Below are 25,723 nucleotides of genomic sequence, written 5' to 3' on the forward strand. Positions count from 1 at the left end.
GGCATTGAAATCTTTTTTTTTTTATTTTTATTATTATTATTTTTTATTAAAATGATGATCAGCAAGGGGATCTTAACCGTTGACTTGGTGTTGTCAGCACCATGCTCCCCCAAGTGAACCAACTGGCCATCCCTGTATGGGGATCCGAACCCAAGGCCTTGGTGCCATGAGCACCACACTCTCCCAAGCGAGCCACGGACTGGCCCTTGAAATCTCTTTTAATCTAGAGTAGCCCACTCCATGCTTTTTCCTTTTTCCTCTTTTTTTTATTTATTTACTTTTTAAATTTTTTTTAATTTTTGGTTCGAGGAGGGTGTTTTCATGATGTCGACGTTTTTTGAAAAGTTGAAGGAAATTGTTTTGTAGAACGTCCCACGTTCTGTACTTTTCTGTTTGTTTCCTCATCATAAATTCAGATTGAACATTTTTGTCACAAATACTTCATAGGTAATGTGTGTATTTATTCATTACATTGGGACACAGATAATGTCAGTTACATAGGTCCTTGCTCCTAACCATTATGCTATACTACCTATGTTAGGAATATCATGCTTCCGAAATACCTTTTTGACTAGGTAGGCCATACACAGGGTGGTCCAGACTCTACTTGCAGAAGAATATACCTGCTTTATCTTTCTATCCTGGAGAGCAGATATGAGAACATGTGTCTTAGCAGGCAGCCTAGTGAAGGTCTGAAACGTTATTATAAACTCTTGAATAATGATCCTCAAGCTGTTATGAACCATAAACTGGTGAGCTCTAGAAATTTAATAGAAACTTGTATTTGTTGACAAGTGTATTTCCAGCATATTATACATGTGAGAAAGCTAAGGCTTACACATATTATGTAATTGGCTTTAAGTTATACGGTCATTAACTGACAGCACCTACATTTAAACCCAGTTTTATATGATGCCAGAGGTCTTGCTTTTAAACTCTATATCATAGGACTAGGAATCTTAAATTCCTGAATGGTTCAGAGTATTGAAAGTTTTTAATGTGGGAGTAGATGAAACAAAATTATCCATGTATTGGGAATTGTTGACACTAGGTAATGGGTACATTGGATTAAAGTTAACTTTTTTGTTTTTATGGTTTCTCACCTCGTAGTTACAAAATGCTCCAGACAGCATGTCTACTTACAAAGCAGAAAGAAGGGGGCAGAAACTCTCTCAGTCTGTCAGTGGTCTTGTACCCATATCTTATTGGTTAGAACCTATCACTGGCTGTCTTCTAGGGTGGCTGGGAAAGCAAATAGCCTGCTTAGCCTTTGTAGTAGAGGCAGGCAAGGGAAAAGGGAATGAGAACTGCTGTTGAATAAGTTCTTAAACAATGTCTGAGACAAATAGCAATAAATAAAAACCACTTTACCTTTACTAAGATTTTGATCTAACTTTATTTTCCTGCTAGGTAATTGGTTGAGTCTGCTGCCTCTGTTTCCTTATCTTTCATCTTACTACTGAAATTGTTTTCTCGATATTAGTAATTTAATGATTTAATATAATCACCATGTCCAGTTACCTCTTAGAGTCCGGATCCTCTAGAAAAGTTGGAGATGTAGTCTTTTTCTTAGGCTACCTTTTCTTTTTGTGATTACTCCTTATTTTCATTGTTTTTTGTTGTGTCTGCTTTACTCTTAACTGTTGGTATGCATAGGATTCTGTTCTCAGACCTCTGTTCTTTAAGTTACATTCTGTGTTAGTCTCACTCACTCTTAGGGCGACATACCTGATTTCTAAATATCTCAGCCATCATCCTTTTCCCCAATTCCAGATGTTTATAATTGTTCTGAAAACATTCTTATGTTGTCCTTGCTTCAGAAATGTTCATTGAATTCCCCATTGCCTTTTACTTGTGTGCAGACTCATAACCTGTATTTCAAGACCCTTCATAATTTGTCTCTACCTAAGACAACCTTTCCAGGTTTTTCCCCTTATAATTCGTTTTCTTCATTTTCATGCTGCAGCCAGACCAGTTCCTGTAACAGCACACCTGTATTTTGCCTCCAGTCCTTCATTTATGTATTGCCACAACATGAAATCTAAACTGATCTGTGCCTATTGATAGACCTTTTTAAGGGCTACCTGAGAAGCAACCTTTTCCATGAATTCCTCCTGATTCCTCTCACTAAATGTATCTCTCCAAGAACCTCATGGTACAACTTAGGTGGCACCATTCGTGTTGTATTCTATGAGGTGCCACATAGAATATAATAATGTTGTCCCTGGAGTTCCGTAAAGTGGGTCAACTATTTTATCTCTTTTAACTTCTCCCTTAGCTTCTACATTGTACCTCTTAATACTTTTGTGCATGTACTGCCTGTCTTACTTAAATAAACTTCGAGGCCTTTAAAGTATAGGGAATGTGTTTCCCTGCTATACCTACTAGCATAATACTTTGGTTATTTATTGAATTAGTTACTCAGAATGTTTTACTTCTAAGAAAATTGTCATTTTAATATTATTAATAAATCACTATGTGAACTTAGCCTTTGAACAGTCCACCTGATATATTGCAGGTAACGATTTGAGACTTATAGTCTTGTTTTTGCTGTTTATTAATATTGTTTATTCTCAAAATAGGTATCCTGATTGGAATCCTGAGATCCTTCCATCAAGAAGGTAATATTTTTAGTAATGACATTATTAAAACTTCATTTTCTTTTAAAAGTGAAGTTACTTTTTTTTTTTAAAGATGACCGGTAAGGGGATCTTAACCCTTGACTTGGTGTTGTCAGCACCACGCTCTCCCAAGTGAGCTAACTGGCCATCCCTATATAGGGATCCGAAACTGTGGCCTTGGTGTTAGCAGCACCGCACTCTCCCGAGTGAGCCATGGGCTGGCCCTTAAAAGTGAAGTTACTTTTTTTTTTTTTTTTTGTCTTTTGTCTTTTTTTTTCCGTGTCCGGCAATGGATCGTAACCCTCAGTGTTGCCCCCGCACCGGACTGGGGACCGGCAACGGGATTGCAACCCTCGGTGTTGCTCCTGCGCCTCGCTCAGCCAGTGAGCGGAACCGGTCTGCATGTGGGATCCGAACCCTCGTGCGGGAGCGCCGCCGCACTTCCCAAGCGGCGCACCGGGCCGGCCCGTGAAGTTACTTTTTAAAAAGTGATTCTTTTGAGTTGAATTCTACTTTCACCATTTTTACTTTTAAACAGTGGACAAATTTAAAAACCTCTATGAATCTTTCTTTATTTATTACAGCTTTAATGCGATACTTCTGTTTCCGAACTTCTACTTTCGTTAGTCTTTTCTAAAAATATTTTATTCTTTTTTTTTTTTCCTTTTTGTCTTTTTTCGTGTCCGGCAATGGATCACAACCCTCAGTGTCGCGCCCGGACCGGACCGGGACCGGCAATGGGATCGCAACCCTCGGTGTTGCGCCCGCATCTCGCTCAGCCAGTGAGCGGGAACCGGTCTGTATGTGGGATCCGAACCCTCGGTGGGAGCGCCGCCGCGCTCCCAAGCAGCGCACTGTAGCAGTGCGCCACTGGGCCGGCCCTAAAAATATTTTATTCTGACTTCATTATTTTATATTTGTGTGATCTTCAATTATAAATGCCTTGAAGTCTGTCAGTGGTCTTAAGCTCTGTATCCTGTAGGGGTTCCTACTCAATATAAGTGTGTACATACATTCACATACAGAGGTCAAAGAGGTATTTGTAGATGGCATAATCTTTCAGGGAAAGGTTGTTGGAAAACATTTGTTTATGCAAATCATCTTCTGAATTCTTTATATAACTTAGTACTTTGAAAACATAATTGGATATAATATTGATATAGGAAAAACCCAAGAAATTAAGGATGTTATTCTTTTATAAACTAGAAAACAGAGGATCCAAGCATTTGGAGGAATGATCTGTTCTGATTGTTTCTTATTTACTATCTACAAGGCTGAATTGCATCAGAACATACAGGTTTTTGTTTTAAGTAAATGCCTTTTGTCAGAGTTTGGTATTGCTAATAGTCTGTTTTTTCTTTGTTTTGTTTTTGTTTTTTTGTTGTGTTTTTTATTTTGTTTTGTTTTTCTTGTTTTGGCAGCTGGCCCCTGCACCTTAGTGTTATCAGCACCATGCTCTAACCAGCTGAGCTAACCGGCCAGCCTACAGTCTGTTTTTAAGAAGATACCTCTGTCATTTATTATAATTCAAATTTACATTAAGTTGCTGAATCTTGCTGGGTTTTCTTGTTTTTGTTTTTTTTCCTACTTTGTAGAAATGAGGGAAACAGAAAAGAAAATGAAACTCCAAGAAGACGTTCTCATTCTCCCCGTCCTAGGCGTTCTAGGAGATCAAGCTCAAGTCACAGGTTCCGTCGATCTCGAAGCCCAATACGTTACAGATATAGACCAAGAAGTCGAAGTCCAAGAATTTGCCATCGTTTTGTTCCTAGATACAGATCCAGATCCAGATCCCGTTCACCATATCGAATTAGAAATCCATTTAGAGGTAGTCCAAAATGCTATCGATCAGTTAGCCCTGAACGGACATCAAGGAGATCAGTGAGATCATCAGGTAAACTGATGGCTGTGAAATAATAAGTCTACTTATTTTAGTTAAAATTTTTTAGTTCTTTTTGTTTGGAGTTTAAGAAATGAAAAGTTATATTAAGTTTTAGAATTGCTGTGTGAAATCTGACCACATCCCACAGAGTTCATTATTCCCTCTAGTGACATATATCTGTCCACCAACATCAAATTTAAAAAGCAGAGGTCTCAAAACATCTTAGTTTGCCTTAATTATACAGCTATGAATTCATTTAAAACTTTTTTGAAATTACTCATATTTTTAAACTGTGGTCTAAATGTTAATTTAATGACCTTTCCAGAAATAGCTCATATATATATATACAAGGATGCTTCAGAAAGTATGTGGAATGATAGAATTTAAGGTAAAATACAAATCTTTCCATGAACTTTTTGAAGTACTCTTCTATATGTATATGTATACCTCTACAATGAAAGAGACCATTATTAATAATTTAATGACCTTTCCAGAAATAGCTCATATATATATATACAAGGATGCTTCAGAAAGTATGTGGAATGATAGAATTTAAGGTAAAATACAAATCTTTCCATGAACTTTTTGAAGTACTCTTCTATATGTATATGTATACCTCTACAATGAAAGAGACCATTATTAATTTAGGAAGTACTTTGAACAGGTCTCTTACTGTCCTAGATAAATTCGAAAAGATAGAAAGTAAATGGAAATACTTTTAAATTTATGAGGCAGCCATTTTCAAAGTATGGTTCAAGGACGGCTTGGGGTCCCCAGAATCTTTTCAGAGTTACATGAGGTCTTTCCTTTTCCAACTGCCTATCTGTGTGAGGCTGGATTTTCTTCATGCTTTCAACCAAATCAGTGTATCTAGGAGGTTGGATGGAGAAGCAGATAAGAGAATTCAGATGTCGTCTTTTAAGCCCAACATTGAAGTGTTTGGAAAAATATACAGTGCTGCTGCTTATCTCACTAATTTTTGTTTGTTTTGGAAATTATAGTTATTTTTTATAAAAGTATGTTATTTATGTTAACAGTTTATTACTAAGTGAATTAATATTTTAAAAACTCTACTGTACTTTCTGGTATGGTAAATGTCTATAGATACAACACAAACAGAAGCTCTTCGGGTTCCTCTGTAAGATTGTAAAGGGATCCTGGAACCAAAAGCTTGAGGGCCACTTGTGGGAGAAGCACACTGAATAAAAAAAGGAACTTCGTGTAAAAGCCTTTTGAGTGAACAATTTTAAAGACTAAGAATTTTTTTTGTGTATATATGCTGTTTGGCTTGAGAAATGGCTCTGTGTGATAAATATTTTTATTCTTTTTTATAGTGTCATGAGATGGTTCCTACTTTAAATTCTTCTCAGTTGAAGTTGTGTTTATATCCTTTTTACTAGATAGAAAAAAAGCATTAGAAGATGTTGTACAAAGATCTGGGCATGGGACAGAATTTAATAAACAGAAGCATCTTGAGGCAGCAGATAAAGGACACTCACCAGCACAAAAGCCTAAAACTGGCAGTGGAACAAAACTAGCAGTTAAATCTGCAAGCTCTACGAAGAGTGATTCAAATTTAGGAGGACATCCTACTCGTTATAAATCAAAGAATCTTGAAGATGACACCTTACCAGAATGTAAACAGGTGTCTGATAAAACTGTTTCTCTCCAGCGTAAGGTAATTTTTTAATTAGTGCAAGTGTATATACATTCTTTTTTATGACAGATGGAAAACAAAGTTGTTTAAATTTTATTCCATACTTCCAGTAAGTTTTAAATCATAACTTACTAAATTATTTTGATATAGAATAGTTTATTGGTTTCTCTAATGAATATAATAAAAGTTCAATAATTCAAAATCTTTTTTTTTTTTTTCTTTTTCGTGACTGGTAAGGGGATCGCAACTCTTGGTGTGGTGTCACCCACACCGCGCTCAGCCAGTGAGCGCACCGGCCATTCCCATATAGGATCTGAACCCGCGGCGGGAGCGTAGCTGTGCTCCCAGCGCTGCACTCTCCTGAGTGCGCCATGGGCTCGGCCCCAATAATTCAAAATCTTAAAAATCTTATAGGTTAGGAATGCCAGAGGTTTGACATTTGATGTGTTAGAAATTATTTTGATGGTTTGGTGTTTGGGACTAGACTCACAAGCAGATCATTGGGATGAGTTTTACTATCTGATTGGGGACGTGACTGTAGTCACCAACAGCATTAATGAGTTTTTATAAACTTTGTTAGTAAAGTAAGGTATATGAGTGAATCTCTACTGAGAATTGATAATTTTCAGTCTGTTTTTTACTTTATGCCATACAGTTCAGAAGTTATACTTTCTTGTACAAAGTAGAATAGTCTATTTTCTGTACTGATTTATTGGTGTATTTTGACAGTAACCTGCTGTTTACATTACTGAGGTACTGTTTTATTGTATATGTTTATTAAATTTCTACTAGATAACATATTAAAACATCCTGAGACTATCTTCAGAGAAACTTATAATAGGCTCAAAAAGTTCTTTTTGTTTCAAGACTTCCAGTTGGTGGCAATGGAACCTTTTTTTTTACATTTTTTTTTTCTTAAGTTAATTTTTAACAGATTTGACATTAAGTGTATTCAAATTATATACATTATATATAAATCTTTAAAATTATTACACCTATCTAGGTGTCATTTTTAATTATTAGAACACAAGATGAACAAATCTGTAATTTCAGCTTCAGTATATGGTGGGCCGTGTAAATTCATATATAAAAATACTTTTTTTTTTTTTTTTTTCTTTTGTCTTTTTCCGTGTCCGGCAACGGATCGCAACCCTCAGTGTCGCCCCCGTACCGGACCGGGACTGGCAACGGGATCGCAACCCTCGGTGTTGCTCCCGCGCCTCACTCAGCCAGTGAGCGGGAACCGGTCTGTATGTGGGATCCGAACCCTCGGCGGGAGCGCCACCGCGCTTCCCAAGCGGCGCACTATAGCAGTGCGCCACCAGGCCGGCCCTAAAAATACTTTTTAATGGCCTTGGTCCATTTCATAGATCCTGTTCATTACAGGATGCTTGTAATCAGAAAAGAACACCTATAAACTCATTACTACTGTTGGGTTTAAAAATATAAATCACATTTCTTGTCACTTTTCTTTTAGCATTTAAAATTTTTTTTAAGTTTTGTTAAAATTATGATAAAAATTGTGTTAAATATTTAGAAAAGAAGCTTTGAAGTACTATGATTAATGGTAGAAGAAATTGTATAGGTAATTATTACTGTACTTTGTGGCTTAATTTGGTTTATTTTTAATTTTCTTTCACTCCAAAAATAGCTTCGGAAAGAACAGTCTTTGCATTATGGTTCAGTTCTTCTTATATCTGAATTACCAGAGGATGGCTACACCGAAGAAGATATTAGAACAGTATTTCAGCCATTTGGAAAAGTTAGTGATGTTCTGATTGTTCCATATAGAAAGGAGGTGAGTCCTTCACCCTGTTCTAAAAATTTATACAAAGTCATTGCTTTAGTGATTCTGTAAATTGTTGTTGGATCTCTTAGCTGCTTATACTACATATATAATTGGTCATTGAGAGGTACGTAAATGTTTGGATGCAAATGAACAAGGTCCCAAAATACTGTTTTATATCTTTTAGAATAAGGGTTGGCATACTTTTTCTGTAAAGGGCCAGATAATAAATATTTTAGGCTTTGTGGGGCAGCTGTAGGATTGCAACTGCTCTGTCATTGTAATACAGAAACAGATATAGCTAATATGTAAATGAGAGAGCATGGCTGTGTTCCAAAAAGCTATTTACAAAAATATATGCCAAACATTGCTTTGGAATACAAGCATAAGGTTATATGAAAACAAATTATTTCCTTTATATATTAGACATTGTTTACAGGTGGGTTATATTCCTGTAACTCATATAATAAAAGTTCAGGACTATGAACAACTCTAAGCTAAGCAGAACACAAAATTGTGAGTTAAGGGAATGTAGTAGTAACATTGTCTTTGTTTCAAGAAGCCTTAAAAATGTCAGACTTAAAGCAAGCTAGACCAGATCCTGCCTTTCCTCCTGTTGTTTATTGAACCCTGGCTTTCCATTTCCTCTTGTTCCATGAGCCTGCCATGGATTCCTGTGTCTCTCTTCCTATCATGGTAATGGTATAGAAATTCTATAAGGTTAAATGTCCATTTCATATGAAACATCCTTAAGATCAAATGACACTTTAGCAAAACAAAAAGAGAGGGAAAAGCAGCCAAGCTTGAGGTAATTTCATAGTTTATATTTCACAATGTTCTAAGGGACTTGTAAAGATAGATTTTTTTTTTTTTTTACTAAAAAAGGAATAAATTTCACTTTAGGCTTACCTGGAAATGGAATTTTAAAGAGGCAATTACTGCAGTCATGAAGTACATTGAAACAATGCCTCTTCTGATAAAAGGAAAAAATGTGAAAATATGTGTTCCAGGAAAGAAAAAAGCACAGGTAAACTGGATTTAGATCCTATATGTTTTATGATTGTTGAATAGTTTAACTTTTTAAAGTATGCTGCATGTACAGAAAAATGCATAGAACATAAATGTTAGCTTAAAAGATTATGTGTGTATAAAATTCAAGTACATGGAAATTAAAAACTTTATATACACATATATATCACTACAAACAGTATTAAATGACAAGCAACTGACTAGAAAATACGTACCAAATATATGTAAATATCTGCAAAACCGTTAATATAGTTCACAAAATAGGACATTGACAACATCCTGGAAGCTCCTTGCCTGCTTCCTCCCAATTCTTATAACCACCCTTCTGCCCAAAGGTACCCCCTAAATTGATTTCTAATGCCATAGTTGAGTTTTGCCTATTATGAACTTTATAGAAACAAAATCATAGTGTATATATTCTTTTGGGGTTTTGCTTCCTTAGAAGTATCAATGTTTATGAGTTTAGTCTTTCTAGATGGTTTTCTATGCTTTAGTCTATATGTCCATAGATAATATCTAAAGAATTACTTAAAAATATCCAGTAAGTTTTGCTTTGTTTTTTTACATGTGTTCTTTAAATTTAGTTTTTTAATTTGCTGTAGAATGCCTGCCTTATAGGGGTTCTGTACCACACTTTTCTCAATCAGTAATTTGATTTAGCAGTCCAACCATGTTAGTACATGTAGATTTTTCTCATTCTTTTTAACTTATGTGTGTTACTTTGAATACATCACAGTTATGTTACCAGTCCCTTACTGGTTGATAATAAGTTATTTCTAGTTTTTCCTCATTGTGAGCAGGATGTTAGTTAACTCCTTGTATACCTTTCACAGGCCATCCTTTTGCATTTATGATAGTTTTTTTTTAAGGTGATACCTACCAGTGGAATTGTTAGGTTATAAGATATAATATCAGATTGCTTGTTAGGTAGCTATAATAATTTACACCCTGGTAATTTATGAGCATACTGGTGTTTTCTATATTATCAACATCTTACATTCCTTCAGCTTTAAAAATGAGTTGTCTATATCTTCCATTTTTCTATTTTTTTTTGCTGTTTTTAAAAATATTCATTTGAAGGTGTTAATTATCCTAGATACTAATTTTGTATTATATATGAAAAGTATTTCCTTCTTGTATGATGCTTGTATATATGTGTGTATATATATACACACATACAAGTTTTAATTTCCATGTACTCAAATTTATGGTATTTTTCTCTGTGGCTTTTGCTTTTTCACTTTTGTCTTTGTATACCAGTGCCAAAAAGATATACTTTCATTATTTCCTTAATCTGTTATTTGTGATATAATGTGTGGTTGGGATCAATATGATTTCCAAAATGAGCACAGCCTTATAACACCAAGGTCTTGGGTTTGAACTGGCCAGCCACCAAAAAAAAAAAAAAAAAAAAAAAAAAAAAAAAAAAAAAAAAAAAGATTTCCAAAACAGGTAGCCAATTATCCCTAATTTATCCTTCCTTGTTGATTTTGTTGTTGTTGAAATAAAATGTATCTTTTATTGAGGAAAATAGATTTTTTTTTTTACCTTGGACCCCCGGGGCATTTTATTGGGGTTTTTTTTTTTTAATGTTTATTTATTAATATTATTATTATTTTTGCATTCTAAGATGTTGTTGCAGAACAATTGGGGGAAGGAGACAAGGAAAGGGGGAAGGAAATAGGGTGGGCAAAGGAGGAAGGAGGGGAGGCATGGTTGAGGCCTGTGGCACCCCCCTCATTCCTGCAGGGGAGACCAGGGGGCTTCCAGTGGTGGCCAGATCTTTGCTGGGCTGGATGCAAATGTCGGGGGTGGAGTGCAGTTCAAACCTTGGCCCCCCTTCACCCCAGCTCAGGAGACCAGGGGGCTTCCAGAAGTGGTTTGGTGGTTGTCACTGAGCTGGTTGTGGATGTCAGGGGGCATGACCGAGGCCCTAGCCTGCCCCCTTGCCTGATTTGGGAGCCCAGAGGGCTTTTGGTTCTAAGTTTTGTAGATGTTCTTTGGTGATGTGAATCTTTTACTAGTTAATATCAAACTTTGTCTCTGGTCTGTGGGGTTTTTTTTTTTTTTTTCTTTCAGTTCTTTGTTGGATTATTCACTGTTCTCACTACTTAAACTCTCCGCTGGAACTAATTTGTTGTCCTTTATTTACTTTGAAAATGGGAGAACTTCCTGTGGGAACCAGCACTTGAACCCTGTTCAAGAGCTAAATTGCTGCTTTGCTGCTGATTCCCTGGGGAAGGCTTTTTGTGCAGCTCAGGTTTTAATGGTTGACCTTGCATGTACTTCCAGGTCTTATGAGTTTGGGTACACCTGGGTTGTGTGGAAACTCTGGTCTGGACCTGAGACTTTTCAGCAAACTGCACCCCTTGCAGATCTGTATTCCTGATCAGTCTCCACTGAATGGCCTGATCAGCTGTCCTTGCTGTGCCCCAATGTTCTCCCAGTGGACCCGTCACCACCCGTACTCCAAATACTTCCCATGGGATGGGTCATGTGCTGGTTCCTCGCGATGATCCACTGGCCTCTGAGTGGCTCTTTTTTTCAGTTGTTGTGGCTCCTCACACTTAGGTGGATCCACGGGAACCCTGTTAGTGGTCTTGCTGGCCTGAGGGCCACCAAGGCCCTCTTCTTCCCTGACGCCTCCAAGCAACTTCATACTAAGGGCACAGCTGCGGCTTTTGCCAGCTTTTGCTCCATTTGCTTACCAGCTCCAGCCTTGAAGCAGCTGGGATTCGAAATGGTGGGAGCAATCCTTTCTTTCATTGTGGCTTCTCTTGCCTTCATGAATTCTGTAGGTCTCTCCTCCTCTTCCCCTGAGCACTAGCACCCCCAGCTTGGCCATCGTCACTTTTTAATGGTTGTAAATTAATTGATTTGTGGGAGAGAGAGACGCTGGGGACTGTTTTTTCTGCCATCTTGACCGGAAGCCCTTCCTTGTTGATTTGAAAAGCTACCTTCATGTATATAAATAACACATATAGATCTGTTTTAGACTATTCTGTTGCATCAGTCTGATTATTTTTGTGGCAATACTATGTGGTTTTAATTTTTATAACAATAATTATAACTTTGTAATATTTCCCATCTTTCTGGTAGAGTTCTTTTTCTTTGTTCTTTATTTAAATTCATTTTGGTTAATCTTGAACATTTGCTCCATATTAGTTTTAGAATCAGTTTAAATTCTCTGAAAAATCTTATTGGGATTTAATTGATACTATATTGAACTTGTATTGATGTTTTTTACAATACTTAATCTTTCTATTAAAAAACATGGTTTATCTCTCCGTTTATTTAGATTTTATTTTATGTCCATTAGCAAGTTTTATATTTTTTTACATAAAGTTTTTGTACATTTTGTGGGGGAGGTTAAGTTTATTTTACATAGAAACATACATACATAGTCCCTCAGTATTTGTGGGGGAATGGTTCCTGAACTTCCTTTGGATACCAAAATTCATGAATACTCAAGTCTCTGATTTAAAATGACATAGTTTTTGCATATAACCTCTGCACATTCTCCTGTATAGTGTTTATATTACTTAAAATATCTAATACAGTGTAAATGCCATGTAAATAGTTATTATAAATTATTGTTTAGGGAATAAGGACAAGAAAAAAAGGCTGTACATATATTCAGTACAGACTTTAAAAAATATTTTTAATCTGCAGTTGGTTGAATCCACAGATGGAGATTCCTGTGGACATGGATGGCTGACTGTGTGTATAATTTATATTGCTATTAGAGAAAGGCTTTTAATTTTTTATTTCTTTTATGTTTTCTGATTAGTTACTACTGAAGTAACTGATCAGTTTATACCTGCTACATGCCATCCATTTATTCCCATTGTCTTGATTTGGATAAAGAGTTATATGTTAACCCTAGTTATTACCAATTTTATCATTTAGTGTTTTGTTCAGTTTCAACTAACAGAAAACCCTCACCAGTGGTTGTTTTATTAAACAAATAAGAAGTATATTTATCCCATGACAGGAAATCTGCAGGTAGGGGGTCCAGGGCTGGTGCAGCAGCTCCATAATGTCTTCAGGAACCTAGCCTGTCTTTCTGCTCCACCATCTTTATTATTTTTTATTTATTTATTTATTTTTTTAAAAGATGACCGGTAAGGGGATCTTAACCCTTGTCTTGGTGTTGTCAGCACCACGCTCGGCCAGTGAGCGAACCGGCCATCCCTATGTGGGATCCGAACCCGGGGCCTTGGTGTTATCAACACCGCACTCTCCCGAGTGAGCCACGGGCCGGCCCCTCTGCTCCACCATCTTTAGAATATAGCTTTCATCCTCAGTTGTAAGATGGTTGCTAAGGGGTAAGGACTAAATTTTTTAACTTACACAGAAGAAATCAGTAGTTTTAAATTCTTTTGAAATTGAAGGTAGCCATTTGTAAGATAAAAATAGAAGAATGAATTTATTCTACATCATTGAGGTGAGGGAGGTGTTTGGGATAAAATACCATATAGTGCAAAAGGAAATGGCAAGAATACCAAAAAAAACAGGCAATGTAAAATTACATGAGAACAATTACAGTGAAATTCGGATCAATTTAACAAATACTTACTGAATGTTCACTCATTGCCAAGCACAATCTTAGGCACTGGGGGTAGTGTATTGAATAAAACTAAGTCCCTGGTCTTACAGAGTTTAACTTCAAGGGGTAGAGAAAGACCACAAAGAAATTTAAAATATATACATATTTTGTGTCTTGGCAACAAGCGCTATGTCGAAAAATACCAGGAAAGGAGAATAGAAGTACTCTTGTTGGGGAATGAAGAGTTGTGCAACTTTCAATAAGGTAATTGGGGAAGATCGCATTGAAAAGGTAGTATTCCTCACCTGAAGAAGGTGAGGAAGCAAGTCATGTCCCGTGTTGACAGCATTCCAGAAAGAAGGTACAGGAACTGCAAAAGACTTTGAAATCACACCTGTTTAGCTTGTTTGAGGAGTATAAAAGATGATTGGGGTTGGGAGAGATGAAGGAGTATAGGAAGAGGTATGTGGTGGTATAAGGGTGGAGGGTAAATGGAACATATGATGTGAACTCTTATAGGCCATTGTATGTACTGGCTCAGAGTATGATGAATGGTATTGACTATAGGAGCAGCAAGCTCAGTGTTGTTTTATGTTGTGAATAGAATGTGCGTGGGTAGAAAGGCAAGGACAGAAGCAGAGAGACTAACAGAGTGAGGCTATTGTAATAACTAAAGCAAAACATCGTGGTAGTTTGGACCAGGCTGATAGCAGTTAGACATCCAAAGTGTCACAACACTTTAACCATGGTTTTGAAAGATACAGTAGTCCCCCCATCTGCAGTTTTGCTTTCCATGGTTTCTCTTTCTGTGGTTTCAGTTACTGCAGTCTACTAAAGTTAAAAAATGTTAAATGGAAAATTCTAGAAATAAACAATTTATAAGTTTTACATTGTGTGCCGTTTTGAATAGCGTGATGAAATCTCACACCATTCTGCTCTGTCTTGCCTGAGACATGAATCATCCCCTTTGTCCAGCATATCAAGATTGTATACTCTACCATCCCGTTAGTCCATTAGTAGCCATCTCTGCTGTCAGATTGACCGTTGTGGTATTGCAGTGTGTGTGTGTTCAAGTAACCCTTATTTTACTTAATAATGGCCCTGAAGTGCAAGAGTAGTCATGCTGGCAATTCACATAAGCCAAAAATAAGCTGTAAAGTGCTTCCTTTAAGTGAAAAAGTGAAAGCTCTTAATAAGGAAAAAAATATGCTGTAGTTGCTAAGATCTACAGTACAATAAGATATTTTGAAAGAGACCACATTCTCATAACTTTTATTACAGTATATTGCTATAATTGTTCTATTTTTAGTTATTGTTAATCTCTTTCTGTGCCTAATTTATAAATTAAACTTCCTCACAGGTATGTATTGATAGGAAAAAACATACATGGTGTTCAGTACTATACATGATTTCAGGCATCCACTGGGGGTATTGGAATGTATCTCCTGTGGATAAGGGGGAACTACTGTAGTTGATAAGAAAATGTAGATGAGTGCTTAAAAGGTGGGTTGTAAAATTATGCTCTTTGATCACAAATTGAAGAAAATATCTTTATAAATAGAAAAAGATAATAAGCACTTATACTTTAGAATGATTTTGTATGTTTTTTGTTGTTGGATTCCTTATGCTTTTCAGTATTTTCTAACTTGTTTTTATAATTAGGACAAAACTAATTTTTTTGTTCAAAATATTTTCCTTTGTAGAACAGAGAGGTGAAGAAAAAGATTTCAGATTCAAAGAAAGTATCTGCATCTACTTTAAAGTGAGTGATTTCATGATTTATTTGTGAGAATGAATGTGCATATGATTTGAGAAAAAAAATTTTTTTTTTCCTTTTTGTCTTTTTTCGTGACCGGCAACGGATCGCAACCCTCAGTGTCGCGCCCGTACTGGACCGGGACCGGCAACGGGATCGCAACCCTCGGTGTTGCGCCCGTATCTCGCTCAGCCAGTGAGCGGCCGGTCTGTATGTGGGATCCGAACCCTCGGCGGGAGTGCTGCTGCACTCCCAAGTGGCGCACTGTAGCAGTTTAAATGGGACATCGTTCTAATTTAATTGCTTTAAGCTTTTTTAGATTTAACCATTTCATTTTTAACTTAGAATTTCTAAGTTGTTGCTAAATTTTTTCTTCTTTTAAATAGAAAAGATGCAGATGCTTCAAAAGCTGCTGAAAGTGTTACTTCAACTTCTACTGGTAAGTTGTCACTTTTAATGCTCCTCCAAGTGAGTGTATTTACTAGAAACTTCTTGCAAGATGATGTTAGGAAGACATTTATTGTGTTTTAATGGAAGGGTCCCAAATTTCATTCTTTAATTGGTTCCTGTATTAAGCAAGTGGTTAATATTTATTGCTGTGTAATTACAGAATCTCTTCTGGAATAAATATAAAGACTCTATGAGATAATGTATATAATATGCCTATCACAGTTCAGTATTTAATAGCTGTTTTTTACATGTTTAGGTTAGTTTTGCAATACCTCTCTCAATTCCCTCCCAATAAACCCACAAGAAAAACATAAAGAAAGGTATGTTGGGATTGCTTATCAGGTCCCTTTTGATTTTGAAAGTTAGCTGAGAGCCAAAAAGCAAGCAGAAAAGACTTAAACAGAAATAGATGTGTTATCACACCTATGTCTCAAAGTTGTTTCTTTACACTCAGGAAAATATTTTAGGTCTTCACTATAAATCTACCTAAATGAATTTGCATACAATTTAAATAAACTGGGTTAATCTTTTTTCTCAGTCCATTTAGGACTAGAAAGGTGGAGAGAGGAAGTTGCTGCTAAAACATACACTCTTGAAACAAGAATAAACAGCTTGATAGTGAAGGACAAGACAGAAAAGTTAAAATAGAGTAGACATGATATTTAGAAAGTAAAATTACATTTTATATATTGTTTTGGGAAGGCAGGTATATAGTGTGTTTTGGATTTCTATTCAGAATAGGATAAGGATTTAAGAACTAAAACTGTTAACCAAGTGATTGGCAAATTGGATATATGGAGTACTCATATCTCATTTCCCCATAATGTTTAGATGGGCAGAGTACTGAAGTATTGGGAATTAGTGGAGGTACTTAACTGTGGATGGCTTCGGAAGGCAGTAAATTTTGACTAAGATTTTCGATTATGTGGTGTATGTGAACACAAATTATAGAAACAGAAGATTATTTCGTATGGGGAGATGACATAACAAAGATAACAAAATTGAAGAATCACTCCATAGAAGGCCTTGAAGGGTCGTGCTGGGAACCCCATTAATTTCATTTCTAAAATGTGTGTGACTAATTCCTGTAAGATGTTTTGGGTCAGATAAAGTTTGGTATATGTATTATAGCTTTTTTTTCCTTTAAAAAAATAATCCACAGAACACATTCATTTTATGAAGTGTCTTCCATGAAAGAAATCTGTTTATTTTTGTTAGGGCTCTGTTTCCTAAGCTTGACTAAGGTATACTCCAATTTTTTGTTTAAGACCTGGTAATTGGTACAGACTCTGGGAAATTGCTGTAGAGAATAAGGAACCACTCATTGTTCAGGATTCTCATAAAGATTGGATAAATTGGAGAGATTGAAAAATCCTATTGAGGGGGCCGGACCGGTGGCATACTGCTACAGTACGCCGCTTGGGAGCGCAGCGGCGCTCCTGCCGAGGGTTCGGATCCCACATACAGACCGGTTCCCGCTCACTGGCTGAGCGAGGTGCGGGCGCAACACCAAGGGTTGTGATCCCGTTGCCGGTCCCGGTCCAGTACGGGCGTGACACTGAGGGTTGCGATCTGTTGCCGGACACGAAAAAAGACAAAAAGGAAAAATCCTATTGAGAAAACACAGTTGAGATTCACTTTGGGGTAATTAGGAACTGATATGAGAAGGTTAATTATAAAATGGTGTGGGAAGGTAAAATTTTAATTTTATTATATGGAATTTTTTAGTGGCTAAGATAAAAATTAAAAGAATAATTTAAAAATTTCAAGGTTTTAGGCTTGATGAATTGTATTAGAAAAGTGTGATAATATTATTGATTATAATTAGAAAATTTAGACAGTGATTTCTTGGAATTTGGGGGAAACCATGAACTTAGCTTTCAACATTGCCAAATTTTAGGTATCAGAGTATCTACTAGAGAAATTCTTTAGTCAGCCAATCATAGGGAATTGAAAGTGGGATACTTGGGAAACTTTCTGTTAAGATCTACATTTTGGAAATGGTTCTAACATAATAGAAGTAACGAGTGTAGGGAGATGTACTTCAAGCTAAGTACCTCCTCCCTTCTAATATAAATACAGAAGAGGAACCTGTAAAGAGTGAAAAAGTGTCAGGTGAGAAAGAAAAAAGGGTGCATGATGTCTTTTTGAGATCAGCTATGTCCAATTGAAGAATGATAGGAAAAGTTAATTAAGGCAGTTTTAAAGATAATTTTGATTATAAGCACAAATCAAAAAGGATAGGGATCCTTGTATAGGGAAATATAGGGGGGAAGCAGAAAGCATAATTTGATTATAAACTTTACCCACTGCTAACTAAAAAGAAATAAAAGTATTTGTTGAGTGCCTACTATGTGCCTCTTTCTAGAGGCTTAGGATATATCATAGAACCAGATAGTCATCTGAGTGGGAAAAACACAGTGTCTTTTTTTTTTTTTTAAAAAAAGATGATCGGTAAGGGGATCTTAACCCTTGACTTGGTGCTGTCAGCACCACGCTCAGCCAGCGAGCGAACCGGCCATCCCTATATGGGATCCGAACCCGGGGCCTTGGTGTTATCAGCACCGCACTCTCCCCTCCCTAGTGAGCCACGGGCCGGCCCAAAACACAGTGTCTTTCCTGTGCTCTCACAGCCCAATCATCAACATAGAAGACTGACTTCTGTGACCAAAAGCAATCCAGCAGTTTTCCAGCGGACACCATCTGGGTGCCCTCCAATTCAGTTCTGACACTATGTACCTGGAGATAACCTCAGATCCCACAGGTTGGAGGCTCAGTCCCCAAGACTGCCCCTCACTTCAGATGCCTGTTGCAAGTCCACACCTCTGGAACTTCTGACCAGCCAGCTATAAATCAGGGTTCCCACAACCCTTAGGTTAGATTAGTTTACTTGAGCAGCTCACAGAGCTCAGGGAAACATGTACTTACATTTACTGGTTTATTATATAGGATATTACAAAGGATACTGATGAAAAGATGCATAGGATGAGGTATGCGGGAAGGGGAAAGGGGCTCCCATGTCCTCCCTGGGCCTGCCACCCTCCAGGAACCTCCATGTGTTCAGCTTTCTAAACCCAGGCCTCTTGAGCTTTTATACAGGATTCATTACATAGACATGATTGATTAAATCATTGGCCACTGGTGATCAACTTAACCTTTAGTCCCTCATCCCTCCCTAGAGGTTAGGGGTGGGACTGAAAGTTCCACCTTGGTCTTTCTTGTGATCAGCCTCCATCCTGAAGCTACCTTGGGGCTACCAGCTATCATTAGCATACAAAAAGACTCATCACTTGGCATTCTTATTGCTAAATGACTCTTATCACTAAGGATTTTAGGAGTTAAACAGTCAGCAGATGGGACGAAGACCAAATGTATATTTTCATAATATCACATCATCCCTATCCCCAAGTAGCTTGCATTTTAATTTAAGATGACAAATATTAAATAATAAAATAAACATTAAGTCATATGTGTTTTAGAAAGTGACAAGTGCTATGACAAGAAGAAGTAGAGCCAGGGTAAAGGTGATCATTTGTGTGTGGAATAAGGTAATAATGATCATTAAGTAGAAGGGTCTGCTAATATAATCTGTGCCAGGAGAGAAAAAACAGGAGAACAATACCTAACATTTGAGGGTCTGTCTTGAGTTATGCTATTTATACTTGACATAGTATGTTTCCTCATTTAATCTTCCAAACCACCGTGTGAGTTATAGTTAATACAGTTATAATTATATAGGTGAGGAAACAGATTCAAAGAGGTTAAAAGATTTACTAAATGTCACATGAAAGAGTTAGAATTCAAACTCAACTGTATGATTCCAAAGCTTTTTGCCTATACTAAACTACCTCTATCAGAATGAAAACTTCTTAATCTCTTTTGATCACTGTTCTCTTATCCTCCCTTAATAGTTTCCTTAAAAGTCTGTTCCTCTTCTCATGTCATTCTTTTCTTCCTGGGTGATTTCTTTTCCATGTCTTTAAGGACATCTCTCATACCTACATATATGTCCTCTATCCCTTCACATTTACTCCTCTCATTTTCTTATATGATTTATCACCACTAGTCATCCAATGTAGAAACCCATGAGTAATTCTTGATCCTGTCTTCTCTTTTCTTCTATCCCACCCAGTTCAAACTTAAATAACATCCTCTTTTCATCCAATCACTGGATGATTCATATTAGTTCTCCCCTGAATCTACTTCAGCTCTCATATTCTTTCTCCTTTGCTTCATCATACCTGTAACTCTTAATTCAGACCCCATCCTCTCACATTTGAACTTCTGAAAATAGCCTCCTCACTCTTGATTTTTATTTAACTCTCTGCTCCGTTATTCACACAGTTGCCCTGAGGTCTCTTTATTGATTGATTGATTGATTGATTGATTGATTGATTGAAAAGATGACCGGTAAGGGGATCTCAACCCTTGGCTTGGTGGTGTCAGCACCACGCTCAGCCAGTGAGCCATGTACCAGCCTTCTGAGGTCTCTTTAAAGCAGACCTGATCATTCCACTCATAGTGACCCATTGAATAAAGTCCAAATTCTTCAGCTTGTGCATAAATTACCCTTTGTCCTTAGGTCCCATACTACTTTTTCAGTCTCTTTACAATCAGTTGTGTATTAAGCCACTGAGAACAGTTTATTTTCGAGCTATGTCATGCTGTTTATTCCTCAGCCATTTATTTATGCTGTCCATTTGTGTGGAATTGTCCTCTGACTTCTAGTTAACTTTACTTAGTAAGCACTTAGTAAAAATCTACTTAATAGGTGCAGGCAAGGTACAGAAAATACAAAGTCAGTTAAGACCGTTTTTTGGAGTTAGGTTGGGGCAAATCCTGATTTATCCTGTAAGGCCCATCCTAGATGATATTTCTTCATGGTAACTTCCCTTACCCTCCTAGGCAGTTAAAAGCTCCCAACTCTCTTCTAGTAATAATTTGTACATTAAATCACTTGATATTTATAGTTTGTTAATATGTCTATCCTTTACTTGCCTGTTTGAGGGAATATTTGTCATTTTATTTTTCAATCCTTTAATATCTAGTGTAGTGTAAGGATTTAATGAATGAATATTTGCAGGAGGAAGAGTACAGGGATATGTAAACCAAGGTTGTATTAACACTATAATTGAACCTATGGAAAAATACATAGTGTACAGAATCATCTAGTTTGTTACCTGTTTCCCAAGCAAGGTCTCCCCTCTTGGTGTCACTTAAGCTAATGAAATGAAACTGAGTTCAGTTTAGTAGAACAAAGATTTTATTCTGTGAGCAGGGAATGGAGAGGTGCCAGCCCATCCTCTGGTAAGCTATACTCACCCCCAGAGTAAGGTTAGGCTTGGGTTTTTAAAGCTAAGTTGGGGAAATATCTCTGCTACAGGTGCGACTACTTGGGGTATGCATTGTCCATTCTCTCCTTGTGCTGTCACAGCTGGTTGCATTGGCAACAGGTGTCCCTCGCATACCAGTCTTTGTTTCCTATAGGCAAACACAGCTGCCCCCGACTAATGGTTGCTTTGATGACGGTGTTTGCTCCCTCTTTACAGTGGTGGTGGGCATTGACCTTCATTTCCTGTAAGCAAACACAGCTTAAAGGGGAAAAAATTAACACTTTGACATTCCTTTATGGTTTTACCTTGAGGTGTCCTGGTGACAGTTTGTAATCCTTTATTTAATGATTTTTTTCTGTAAGATTTTATGGTTTTCCTCTTTTTTTTTGAAATGTGTCTTTTTTTGCCTTTTTAATTCTCAGATAAAAATGACTTTCTTTTAAGTTTAGTTATAAAAGTAATAAATGCTTATTGTTAAAAGTCCAAATATTTCAGAAAATGGTTAAAGAAAGTGATTTGCACCATCCAGAGATCACCTTTGTTTAAGTCAGTTATTTCCCCAGTGAAAGCACTCTGCCCAAACAGTTTCCATGTATGAGTCCACCACATCTTTAAGGAAGCAATAATGCTAGTTCTGTTTCGGCTATTCCATAGCATTCAGAAGAAAGGAAAGCTTCCTTTAAAAATGGTAATGGGGAGAGGGGAAACAGGCTAATAATGACATCAAATGCTGACAGAGACACTACACACCCATCAGAATGGCTAAATTAAAAAAGAACAATAACATCACATGCTGGTGAGGATATGGAGAAATGCTTACATTCCTGGTGGGAGTGTAAAATGGTACAGCCATTCTGGAAAAGAGTATGGCAGTTTCTTAACAAAATTAAACATATGCTTACCATGTGACTCAGCAATTGCACTCTTAGACATTGATCCCAGAGAAATGAAACCTTACATTCACACAAAAACCTGTGCATGAATATTTATGGCTTCTTTATTCTTAACAGCCAAAATTGGAAACAACCCAAATATCCTTCAGTGGATGAATGGTTAAACTGTGTTATATCTGTAGCATGGAATACTACTCAGCAATAAAAAGGAATAAACTATTGATACATGCAACAACTTGGATGGATTGCAGAGAAATTAATGCTGAGTGAAAAATATCCATCCCAAAAAGTTTTATAAGATTTCATTTATATCACATTCTCAAAATTATGCAGATAGAGAACAGATTAGTGGTTGTCAGGTTGAAGGGAAGGAGGAAGGTGGCTACTGTTAAAAATGGGTTTTAGGAGAGGTCCTTGTGAAGGAACTGTTCTTTATCTTGAGTGACTGGTGACAGTCACCCTGATCAACATGTATGAAGAAATTTTACTGAACTAAATACACATTGATGATTGCATGTAAAACTGTGAAATTTAAGTGTTGGTAGATTGTGTCAATATCAGTTTCTTGTTTGTGATATTAAACTGTAGTTATACAAAATGTTACCATTGGGGGGAAACTGGGAAAAGGGCATATGGGATCTCTCCCTGCTATTTCTTAGAAATCCATGTGAATGTACAATTATCTTAAAATTGTAAGTTAAATTTTTTAAAAAGTCCTGATAAAGCTTTTACAATAAGTTAAAGCTATAGAATAATTTTACTTAGGAATATTGATACAAAATTTTAAAGTAAGCTGTTAGTATATAGTGTCTGGGAGCACCTTAAGTAAATAATGTACTGTGCACAAGAGAGTGTCTTATTGGAAGTATAAAGATAGTTCAAAATGAAGAAATGTGTTAATTCAGTTTACCATGTTAAAAAGTGAAAGAACATATGATCCTTTCTGTAGATACTGAAAAGGATAATTGGTAAAATTCAACATCCATTTCTAGCATTCAAAAAAGTAATTTCTTAAAGTAGATAGCTACTTTCTTAAGTATGATAGTGTGTTTGTGTATTTGTACTTTATACACACATATCCACAAATACACATGTATCAAACTGAAATCCAGCATATTCTTATTAGTAAAACGGTTGATGCGTTCTCATTAAGGTTGGAAAGTAAACAGGAAATACTGATCATTACCTGTATGACGTAAAAGGCATGAAAATTGGAAAGTAGGATTCAACATTATTATTTTCAAATATAACCCAAGAGAATCAATTAAAATGTTATTAAATGATTATAATTAGCTGTTATTAATTCTCTAAATATAATGTCCAACTGCTTTATGTATTTATAAAAATTTATTTATGTATTTAAATATGTATATATAAACATTTATAAATAGCCACTTATGTAATCTAATATCATTCCCATTATTTTAATGGAGTGTTTTAAAAGCTATGCAAAGAAAACTTTAAGATATTATTAAAGGCACAAAATAAAAAATTCTGCAAAAAGAAGAATGAAAAAGACTATCCCTAGCAGATATTAAAGTATGTTATAAGGTTAAAAGATTTAGAATAGTTTTATAATAGTTGCATAAATAGACAAAAGGTCAGTAGGACAGAAAAGAGTCCAGAGATATTCCCCACAGCCTATGGAACGTCAGTAAATCACTGTGAGGGGAAAAGATCAGTTATTTATTAAATTGACTTTCTTTTGATTAAAGTAATGCATTTATATCAAAATAGAGTTGGATTAGAGATTTAATGTGATACATAGGATGGTAAAGTTATTAAAAAATGTGGAGAATTTCTTTTTTACTTTGAGTGAGGAAGTACTTCCCAATTAGGATGACATTAGACTATATAAAAACGTATTTTTGCATAACTGCTTCTTAAAAATTGCTAATCTGTGTGATATTTATTAATTTTCTTAATAATAGCTCTAATAAATAATAAGAAAAGTTCAACAACCCAAAAGACAAATTAGTAAATAGTATGAATAGGCAGATTACAGAGAAAGAAATAGAGATGATTTAGAACATGAAAATTGATACTTTACCATAATTGTAGAAACAAAAATTAAATCATACCAGTTTCTATCTCACATTGGAATGATTGATAACTTCTCTTACCAAGTTAGGCTTTTGGCTTGATTACACTATATGTGTGGAAATGGAGGAATCCCCAGTCATATACTGTTGATAGGAATATTAATTGTTACAACCTTTCTGGAGTTTAATGTTAATTGCTAAACTTTAAATCTATGCGTCTTTTGACACATCAAGTCCATGTCTAAGAATTTGCCCTAGTAATAATTCCATGGACATAAAAGAATGAGTATAGGGGTGTTTATTGCAGTGTCTTTCAAAATTATTGCCAGGTTAGCTCTTTCTTAAATCTAAATGATGCTATTTACAAATATTATTGTGTTATTGAAATATATTTCTTGTTATTTTAGCCAAAACTGTACAGGCCAAGACATCTGTAGCCAGAGTAAACAAATCTTCAGGTATGGTTTTAATTGGGATTCTAGGCATATTAGTTAACTTGAAATTATTTAAGAAGTATATGTGACATGGTATGTATTGAATGTATACTAGTCTTTGAGATTAAATGATATAGGAGATAATGGTCTTTTTTTATAGTAATTACCAAAATAAGAAAATTTAACTGGAGAAAGTATTTCTCATGATGAGTATCAGAGATATTTCTCTCCTCTTTTATTAAGGTCTTCTCTCAGTTTACTTTTTCTTACACAATAGTCCAGGTAAAAAAACATGTTCTCCTTGTAGTTTTTAATGGGCTATAGTGGATTTTTAAATAATTGTTTATTTTTTCCTCTTTCCCCTGCATAATCCTCCTTTCTTCTTTTCCTCTCATTTTTGCTAAATGCAGGTTAATTCAGAGTTATCTGTTTAAGTGGATAAAGATCAGTGTATTAAATTGTCTTCCTTATAGTGCTAAAAAGGAAAGGAAGCAGCCTTAAACTGGCACCTTGTTAGTGGCAGATACAGAATTTTCATGCAGGGATTTTTAGAAGCAGTAATCTAAGAGGGTCATGGGTGGCTAGGAAACTTGTCTTGAAGCTGTATTTATTTAGCAAATACTTTGATATTACTTTGGTAGTGAGTTTATAGGGGTTACTCGTGGAGATTTGGTGGACTGGGTGCTAAAACGGCTAGCCACCCCATAACTGTTGGAAATTAATGCTGGCTGTATTTTCCTTAAGTTGTGGTATGCAAATAAAAGTGGTAAAGTGAATTGAGTTAAGATAATAACAGGGATAGTGAAAAAAAAAATCTTAGGGGCTCACTGAGGCTCAGTGTACTGCAGCTTGGCAAAACTTGCGAGTGACTGAGATTGACTAGTTAAATGACGAGCTATATGGATTGGTATTGCTCTTTTTGTTTATTTTTTATTAGCATATTCATTATTACAAATCATACTTATCCTTTATGCACTGTATTAGTCCATTTTGTGTTGCTTATAGCAAGATACTTGGAACTGGGTAATTTACAAGAAAATGAAATTTATTGCCTACAGTTTCTGAGGGTGGGAAGTCCAAAGTCCATTTGGTGGTGGCAACAGAGACCCAGGGTTCTCACATTGCAAGATGATGGAAGCAGAGAGTACAGAGAGCAGAGAGAGACAGACTCTCCTCTTCTTTTAAAGCTCTCACAACCGTGCCCCTGACCAACATTTTTAATCCATTCACTACTGCATGGTTCTGTAATCCAATCACCTCTTCAAGGCTCCACCTTTCAGTTCCCATAATA

General features: G+C 36.1%; 1 protein-coding gene across 1 annotated transcript in view; it reads left to right on the plus strand.

The window, feature by feature from the left end:
- The window catches only part of ZNF638 (zinc finger protein 638), an 84,327-nt gene that overhangs the window by 25,967 nt on the left and 32,637 nt on the right, over nucleotides 1-25,723 (plus strand). The window contains 9 exon segments of the mRNA XM_008579142.1: nucleotides 2,583-2,621; nucleotides 4,217-4,515; nucleotides 5,904-6,181; nucleotides 7,812-7,958; nucleotides 8,850-8,867; nucleotides 8,869-8,973; nucleotides 15,228-15,286; nucleotides 15,667-15,719; nucleotides 24,406-24,456. Of these exon segments, the coding sequence (XP_008577364.1) occupies nucleotides 2,583-2,621; nucleotides 4,217-4,515; nucleotides 5,904-6,181; nucleotides 7,812-7,958; nucleotides 8,850-8,867; nucleotides 8,869-8,973; nucleotides 15,228-15,286; nucleotides 15,667-15,719; nucleotides 24,406-24,456 (1,049 nt within the window).

This window comes from Galeopterus variegatus, unplaced genomic scaffold (genome assembly GCF_000696425.1).
Source record: "Galeopterus variegatus unplaced genomic scaffold, G_variegatus-3.0.2 Scaffold1820, whole genome shotgun sequence".
Taxonomy (NCBI): Eukaryota; Metazoa; Chordata; class Mammalia; order Dermoptera; family Cynocephalidae; genus Galeopterus; species Galeopterus variegatus.